Raw genomic sequence first — 7,500 nt, 5'->3', positions numbered from 1 at the left:
TTTAGGGACTACAGTTCTTTGCCAGGCTCATTTGCACCACTCGCGACGTGTACAAGCACTATTCATAGAGCACAGTTTAATAATTCTTGAACAGCAAAGGACATTCGGTCAGATGCGTTGGTGTAATTGCGATTCTGGCCTTCCTTCCTATCCCTTTCCGTTTCAAACTAGCTAGCTTCTGGTAAATGGTATCTCGCGTCTTGACAAAACAGAAACAAAGGTTCGGTAAAACTTATAAAACAAAAACGGTATAAAACACTGTTACTACGATTAGATTTTTGAACGATTTGATTCGTAAAACTTTGCCTAACTGCCTACTGCCTAATTCTGGACCAAACCGACGCTCTCTGGCGGGCGCGCTCACTGCGTTGCGTTCCTGTCCGTGGTTACGTTTTGAATGAAATATCCGTTACATGCCGGTCGCTCGTAGAGGGTCCCGCCGTAGAGCATAAGGGTGCACAAGGGTCCACAGTACATAAGCTCTCGAGTTCTATGTACACACCGGGCGATCCTTATTACGAACGCGAGGGTCAAAGCAGAACCAGCGGTAAGAAATGCAGCCGTTCGAACACCTTTTCTTGGCGCGTGTGCCACATTCTTATTACGTACAGGAGTCCTTTTAAGAAACAGGATTCGCTGCCATTCGCTTTACTGGCCTGTTCCGTTGGCCCTAACCGTTACGGTGCTTTAATGCATGGCCGGCTGGTTTTGTCGCAATAGACATTCGTTATCTTAACATTGTGACGAGGATTTTTAACAATAATTGTTTCAGAAGAAGAATTATTTCTTTCGATGTTGCGATGATCTATTGAACCGATGAAACCGCGGTCCTCGGTTGGAATAAAATATCTTCAAAAGATTGTAAAACCATTTAGCGTTTTGTGATAAGGCATTCCTCGCATCCTGCGTGTGTGTTTTTGGTGTTAAGAGTTCTCTGTTGGAATCATAAATCCTTTAAGGCACTTTCAGCCGGCGGAATTGAACTTCAGCTGCCGGCCCATTTTGGAGGGAAACCCCGTGGCATCCTCGTCTTATCTTTTCCTTTTTGTCCCAGTTAACGCGCCAAAAGCAATTGCCGAGCCGTTGAATACCGCAGCAGGGTTCTAACCACAGCATAGTGCCTGAGAGTGAAAACTCGTCGAAATGTGGTTCGAGGATAACCGAAGGCGAACCCCTCGCCAGTCTTATACCCGAGTTTCGGGGTCGGGATAGAAACAGCAGACAAGGCGCAGTGACAAAGGCCAACATAAGAATGTTTTATGTGCTTTGGAGGGGTAGAAATCAGCTGGAAGCATGAAGAAGCGCTTATTTGCCCAGCAGATTCAGGGCGTACATAACGAAGGAAGGAAGCAGGATACGGACCGTCTTAAATAGCGAGGAACCCGAACGTAGAAACCAGGAGTGTACGGTAGCGAAACTGTTGCTTGGTCAGGACACATGGAAAGATGTTCGGGATAAGAAAAAGGTGAAGAATGACGGAGGGATCGTATAATCAAAAAGAAGAACGAAGCATCGTTTGCAGCGCGCACAACATTAAGCATTAGGGCATTAGAAAAGGGGTTTGCGCCGGAGGTATGGAACGAGACGAAAGCGAATTTGCAAATTTTGCAACAGATTATATCCCTACGACGATTATGATAATTTCATAACTAACCGGCAACCGGTTTAAAGGGCTAACAGCATAAAGACGAGACGGTCGGACACAACGCTCATAGAAAGTAATCCGGTTCCCGATCGTCTATATCCCTCAGATTTATGTATTTGAAATGAGAATTAAGAACTGTACTGCCAGGTTCTAAAACGTGCAGGTCATTTCTTTCACAAAGTTTAGTTATAATGTTACGTGGGAAGTACTTTACATTGCTTATCGAATATTTTATTTATCTTCCAGTTGTTTATCTCTGCTTATAACGTGTTCTTCGAACTTCACCATGTACGTGGTTCCCTTGTGCCAGTGAGCCGAAACCTGACACGTCTGCCGGTGGAAAGAACGAAATCTTCCGTTAGTCTAACATACTAACTGGTTTTCATTAAAAAGCGCACTTACAAATCCGCAGTTTGATAACACCGCTTGAACGATACCGGCTACGAAGACGGCACAGTTCAGCGATCCTTTGTCTTTTGGTACGCTGATGAACTTGTTAACTAGCGGGTCCTTCTCAATGATGTAGTATGTGCACTCGTCATCGGTGGCGTGCTCTAGCTTGTCCGCTTCCTTGCCAAACAGTGTCTACAAAAGTAAAAACCAAACCCCAACCGCTTTAGTCAGCTCAGAGCATACTTAGTACCGAAAAGGGTGCAATAGAAAACCTTCCAGAGCGTCGTTTTAATGAAGAGCAGCATGTTGATGAGTTTGGTTTCGCGCTTCGAGTTCCGTTCCCGTACGAAGTATAGATCAATGATGCGACAGCCAACGTCTTTCCCGAGGTCATGCAATCTGAAATCCGCAGCAGCAGAGTGCCGTTTCGGTTAGTGCTGACTTCCGGACGGGGCCGTATCCGGGAGTTTTCTTACTTGTTCTGCAGATCCGGGATGGTACTGACGCGGCTTTGCGAGTACTGCACCATTTCGGAAAAAAGAAGTGCATAGCTACTGAGCGACACTTCGCCCTTGCCGCGGCTCAGTGGCTTATCCAGGATGCTCGCCTTGGGTCGATTGGAAAGATTCAGATTGATTTTCTCCATGATTTTCCTCGGACAAGTGCAAAACACAAAATCGGATTTTCGAGGCGTTTGTTTACACCACGCAACCAAGGTGCTCAGGAGAATGTGAATGCACCTTGGGCCTTCACTGACAGTTTTGTGTTGTAAACAAAGAAGGCCGTGAATCGAAAAACGCGGATTTCGCGAGGTGCCGGTAATTCTCGCGTTCCCTGTTGGTGCAAGCAATTATGGAGCTGCTTTCGGATCAAGGGCTTCGGCTGGATGGTCGCCGGGCCAACGAATTGCGCCACATTCAGTGCAAATTGGGAGTATTCAGCCAACCGGACGGGAGCGCTTATGTTGAGCAGGGCAACACCAAGGTTCTGGCGGCAGTTTACGGACCGCACCAGGCTTCGTCCAAGAAGAGCAACCACGAGGAAGCCATCGTTAACTGCCAGTACAGTATGGCCACTTTCTCTACCGGCGAGCGCAAAAAGCGACCGAGGGGCGATAGGAAATCGCAGGAAATGACGATCCACCTGAAACAGGCACTGAGCGCGGCCATCAAAATGGAACTTTACCCGCGGTCTCAGATCGATGTGTACATCGAGGTACTGCAGGCAGATGGAGGCAACTATTGTGCGTCGGTCAATGCGGCCACGCTGGCACTAATCGACGCGGGCATTTGCTTGAAGGAGTACGTGTGCGCCTGTACGGCTTCGCTGGCGAACGGCAATGTTCCGCTGATGGATGTGTCTCATCTGGAGGAGAATAGCGGTGGTCCGACGCTAACCGTAGCATCATTACCGAGCAGTGGAAAGATTGCCTTCATGGAAATGTCGCAACGGTTTCACCTGGATCACCTACCGAAGGTACTCGAGACGGCGCTAAAAGGATGCCGCGAGGTTCAGAACGTTATCGATCGTGCGGTTCGTGAGCATGTTACCCAGCTGGGACAAGCCGGTGGCTGGGGAAGTGTTAATAAATAGTGCTCGTTATCGTAACAAGACTAAAAGACAAAAGAGAATACATGATTAACGAATTAACCGTGCTTCATATCACGTTCTATTTCAGGTTGGTTGCGTCAAACAACCCGTTACTGGGCCGATGCCTTGCTTATTAGCTCCAACAGTTGTTTTCGCCGTTCGGAGCGATGTAGCTTGTCAATCATATCATCTAACTGCTGCCCACCTTCTAGAAAACCTTTCAGATTGTGAACGGTTCCTCCCTCTATCCGATGGTCAGTGATGCGATCCTGGTTGAAGTTGTACGTGCGAATCTTCTCGTTGCGCAGGCTCTGGCCAACTTGAGACTTTTTCAAGGCCTGTGTACTGGTGAACCGTGCCTCCAGTTCTTGCTGCATAAGTTTGGCGACCAGTTTCTGTTTGGCAATTTCCCGGTTCTTCCCCTGCGATCGCTCCGTCTGACACTCCACAGCAATACCCGTAGGAAGATGAACGATCCGTACGGCGCTATCCGTGGTATTGACGTGCTGTCCACCAGCACCGCTGGCACGCTTGGTTTCGATCTTTAAATCCTTCTCCTTGAGGTCCACCTCGAAGTCATCGGGCCGTGGGATGATGGCAACCGTTACGGTGCTCGTGTGGATGCGGCCAGACTTCTCGGTTGCCGGTATACGCTGAACGCGATGCACCCCACCTTCGTACTTCAAGCAACGATAAGCATCCGAACCGTTGATGATGATCGTAGCGTGTCTTAAGCCTCCCAGGTCCGTGCCTTCGGTTTGCAGCATCTCCACCTCCCAGTCCTTGTGCTCCACGTACCCGCAGTACATGTCGAACAATTCGCGAGCGAACAGCATCGCTTCCTGACCTCCCACACCAGCCGTGACTTCCATTATCAGCGAACCGTACTCTTCGCCTTCGTCCATGGACAGGATTCCCTCCATGATTTCTCGATCCAATCGCACCAGAATACTACCGTACGCCTCACGTTCCTCCTTCAACAGCTGGATCATCTCGTCGTCCTTGTCGTCCTTCAGCTCCTTCAATGATCCGAGATTTTCCACAACGATCTTACGCTGCTCGTACATCTCGACCACGTTGGATAGTGCCATCATCCTGTGAATATCCTGCGACGTTCGCTGTTCCTGCACTTTAAGCGCGTAATACTCCAGCCGTAGACTGTCCAGGTACTTTTGTATTCGCTCGTCCGAAATCAGCAAAGGTTCTCCACCGATTTTACCGAACGAGCAGAATCCTTTGGCCGCCACTCTCGTCCATGCGTGCCGTGGTCCAGCAAATGGTGCACAGCATCCGACACGAGGGGCAGCACGACTTGCGATGGTACTAATCGCTCGAGCAAGGAACATTTTGCCGGCTTTTCGCTGCTCTGGGCGCAGACTTGAACGGGACACTCGGAACTCTTGGGCCGCTCTCGCGTGGTGCTGCCAACGGTTGTTCTATGAATCTTGCTGTCAAAAAGGATATGAACGTAAACAAAAATTGATTTCTATTTTTCTCTAAAAGGGACACACTTTCCTGGTGAAATGGACGGTAATTGCAGATTGTGTTTAAACGAAGAAGATGCCCCGAAATGTACGTTCAAGGACAATGAACAAGAGCAACCGATCATCAGCGATATCGACTGGAAAGAGATGATACAGCGCTATCTGCAGGTGAGCAGTGTCTAGAAATAGTTGATTCAAACTATCTAGAAGATGAACTAAAACCCTTTCTTTGATGGCAGATTGATATGCTTGAAAGTGTAGACGATCTACAACAGCCAACAGATAGCCCAATCTGTATGAACTGTTCTCGAATATTGGTCATGTGGCACCGGTTCTACAAAATGTGTCACAAGAACCTCACACTATACGTAGAAGTATTGACTGAACATGACGAAGAGTGTGAAAACTTTTACTACGATCTAAAAGAGGACAATAGTCAAGCTGCCGCTTCTACGGAAGATGGTCCTTTCGAAATAGAGTACGATGGTGAGCAGGTCATCGTAAAGGGCGAGCCTGAAGAAGAAGAAATCGACTGCCATCTTACGATAGAGGAAGTCAGTGAGAGCGTAGTTCCAAAAGCTAAAAGCATTTCTGATAAGAAGCAGACGGAAAGCAAATCCAAAGGTGCCCGGCGAGGAAACCATTCCCAGAGAAGCCAGATACGAAACATATGTGTAATTTGTGGCCAAATTCGAGTGAACATGGAAGAGCATCTGCGTACCCATAGGAACGAAAGACGCTACAAGTGCCCTTACTGCCCAAAAAGCTTCGTTAGTCAATCGAACTGCAACAGCCACAAAAACATTCACACGCGAGCCAAACTGTACAAATGCGATATCTGCGACAAGGAGTACCCGATGTTGAACGGCCTGAAGCAGCACAAAGCAACACACCAAAAGGATCGCACGTACCTGTGTTCGATTTGCGGGAAATCGTACTATCAACCGACGGGACTGGCACGCCACAAACGTACTCATACGGAAGAGCGAAACTTCAAGTGCGATAGCTGCGACAAAAGTTTCTTCACAAAGTAATCACTGCAAAGCGAATCCGCCTTCCGGCCGTGACGATAATCCTTTCCACTTTCACTTTCATTTCCAGCTGTGACTTGCGGAAACACGCAGTAATTCACTCGAATAAGAAGCCCTACAGTTGCGAGATTTGCGAGAAATCCTTCAATCGTAATGATAATCTAAGGACTCACATGAAGAAACATTCCCGTCGAAGCGAATGGAGTTAACGGGCCTTGGGTTAGCGAAACTAGCAGGGAATAAGAAATGTATCTCCATCAACGAATACAGACTAAAGGAAACTAGTGTGCTGTTAGAAATGGTAGAGAAACTTTTCTTTTTTACATAAATGAGAAATACATTCCGTGGTGCATTTTATCGACAAATGCAAGGACCTCCCATCCTTCTATTGACCTTGGGCGGCGTTCAACGAATGTAAACAAACAGATTTTGTGGCTTTGGTTTCGATTTCGCAGGTTCGGCGGGACAAATCGACGAAAAGCACGTAAAATGTACGCTGGTTGCCGACTTTGCACCAAGGTACACGATCCGTTTGTACTGGTTCGTGAGAGCAGAATATATTCTGCCCTGACGAACAAAGAAGTGTGTCTCGATGAACTGATTGAGCAGTACCTGTCCATAAACGTAAGTAGTTCGCGGGAGGCGGGAATCTAAAGCTACTGTTCGGCTCCCTTACTTGAATTTTCTATTCGTAATAGAAACAATCGCTTATGGACGATGCATCTATTTGCGGCATCTGCTGGAACGCGATTGAACAGTGGCACAACTTTCGCGAGAGCTGCTTACAGAACGAGGAACGGTTGAAAAATCTGCAAACAGACCTCGAAAAGGTTGTCCTTGTTGGCAAACAGTACAACTTTGCTATTGAGTTTGTCGAGGAGGAGAGCTCCTTGTGCGAAGAGAAGCCGTCAGAGGAAGCGTGTTACGAGGACGTACATGAAGTCGAAGAAACTGTCCAATATGAGGAAGTAAATGAACTAAAAGTGGAGGTAATGGAGGAAAACTCTGAATCATCCACTGTGGTCCCTGTGGAGGATAGAATAAGCCCAGAGAAACAGATCGAGTATGGTGTTAAAGTTGAACAAGAATCTGAACATGATACAAATAGCGGCGACGAACCGAAAGAGGTTGACCAGGAAGAAACGCCTATACATTCTCGAATGAGGAAGGGACGCAGGAAAGGGCAGACGAAGCAAGCCGGTCGTCCAGCGAAGGATGCCACTAAGTCGAAACGGATACGGTATAAGCAGGAATCCGGGGACGGCAAGAGCAGTTGCAGACTGTGCCCCATTTGTGGAGTGGCACGCACCGATATGTCCGCTCATCTCCGCTGGCACAACAACGAACGGCCGTATCA

The 7,500-nt window shown here is 47.8% G+C and overlaps 5 protein-coding genes across 5 annotated transcripts in view; 3 read left to right on the top strand and 2 right to left on the bottom strand.

The window, feature by feature from the left end:
- Nucleotides 1-1,854: 1,854 nt before the first annotated feature.
- LOC126577242 (trafficking protein particle complex subunit 5) lies at nucleotides 1,855-2,752 on the bottom strand. Its single transcript, XM_050238710.1, has 4 exons — nucleotides 2,515-2,752; nucleotides 2,311-2,437; nucleotides 2,048-2,230; nucleotides 1,855-1,975 (listed from the first exon to the last, which is right to left on the bottom strand). Exons 1-4 carry the CDS (start codon nucleotides 2,682-2,684, stop codon nucleotides 1,877-1,879), a joined length of 579 nt encoding a protein of 192 aa, XP_050094667.1. The 5' UTR covers nucleotides 2,685-2,752; the 3' UTR covers nucleotides 1,855-1,876.
- A 4-nt stretch (nucleotides 2,753-2,756) lies between these two features.
- On the top strand, nucleotides 2,757-3,688 carry LOC126577240 (exosome complex component RRP41). Its single transcript, XM_050238709.1, has one exon. The coding sequence runs from the start codon at nucleotides 2,891-2,893 to the stop codon at nucleotides 3,629-3,631; it is 741 nt and encodes a 246-aa protein (XP_050094666.1). The 5' UTR covers nucleotides 2,757-2,890; the 3' UTR covers nucleotides 3,632-3,688.
- Nucleotides 3,677-4,992, bottom strand: LOC126577239 (peptide chain release factor 1-like, mitochondrial). Its single transcript, XM_050238708.1, has one exon. The coding sequence runs from the start codon at nucleotides 4,972-4,974 to the stop codon at nucleotides 3,739-3,741; it is 1,236 nt and encodes a 411-aa protein (XP_050094665.1). The 5' UTR covers nucleotides 4,975-4,992; the 3' UTR covers nucleotides 3,677-3,738.
- A 109-nt stretch (nucleotides 4,993-5,101) lies between these two features.
- LOC126579162 (zinc finger protein 85-like) overlaps nucleotides 5,102-7,500 on the top strand; it is a 4,051-nt gene continuing 1,652 nt past the window's right edge. The window contains exons 1-5 of the mRNA XM_050242505.1: nucleotides 5,102-5,280; nucleotides 5,352-6,142; nucleotides 6,214-6,349; nucleotides 6,663-6,767; nucleotides 6,842-7,132. Of these exons, the coding sequence (XP_050098462.1) occupies nucleotides 5,152-5,280; nucleotides 5,352-6,142; nucleotides 6,214-6,349; nucleotides 6,663-6,767; nucleotides 6,842-7,132 (1,452 nt within the window). The 5' untranslated portion in view covers nucleotides 5,102-5,151. The remainder of the gene's footprint in view (nucleotides 5,281-5,351; nucleotides 6,143-6,213; nucleotides 6,350-6,662; nucleotides 6,768-6,841; nucleotides 7,133-7,500) is intronic.
- LOC126577474 (oocyte zinc finger protein XlCOF6.1-like) overlaps nucleotides 6,557-7,500 on the top strand; it is a 1,503-nt gene continuing 559 nt past the window's right edge. Inside the window, exons 1-2 of the mRNA XM_050239134.1 lie at nucleotides 6,557-6,767; nucleotides 6,842-7,500. The exon at nucleotides 6,842-7,500 is cut by the window's right edge and continues 285 nt beyond it. Coding sequence (XP_050095091.1) covers nucleotides 6,633-6,767; nucleotides 6,842-7,500 — 794 coding nt within the window. The 5' untranslated portion in view covers nucleotides 6,557-6,632. The remainder of the gene's footprint in view (nucleotides 6,768-6,841) is intronic.

This window comes from Anopheles aquasalis, chromosome 3, assembly GCF_943734665.1.
Source record: "Anopheles aquasalis chromosome 3, idAnoAquaMG_Q_19, whole genome shotgun sequence".
NCBI classification, from domain to species: Eukaryota; Metazoa; Arthropoda; class Insecta; order Diptera; family Culicidae; genus Anopheles; species Anopheles aquasalis.
The sequence above is the reverse complement of the archived record's forward strand: the minus strand, read 5'-3'. Positions and strand labels throughout refer to the sequence as shown.

What these genes read in the sequence shown, in the direction of transcription:
- LOC126577242 (XM_050238710.1), bottom strand. Translation starts at nt 2,684, where the DNA reads ATGGAGAAAATCAATCTGAATCTTTCCAATCGACCCAAGGCGAGCATC. An exon ending in ATCCCGGATCTGCAGAACAA is followed by an intron (nt 2,438 to 2,514) that starts GTAAGAAAACTC and finishes TGCGGATTTCAG; the next exon opens with ATTGCATGACCTCGGGAAAG. An exon ending in TTAAAACGACGCTCTGGAAG is followed by an intron (nt 2,231 to 2,310) that starts GTTTTCTATTGC and finishes TTACTTTTGTAG; the next exon opens with ACACTGTTTGGCAAGGAAGC.
- LOC126577240 (XM_050238709.1), top strand. Translation starts at nt 2,891, where the DNA reads ATGGAGCTGCTTTCGGATCAAGGGCTTCGGCTGGATGGTCGCCGGGCC.
- LOC126577239 (XM_050238708.1), bottom strand. Translation starts at nt 4,974, where the DNA reads ATGTTCCTTGCTCGAGCGATTAGTACCATCGCAAGTCGTGCTGCCCCT.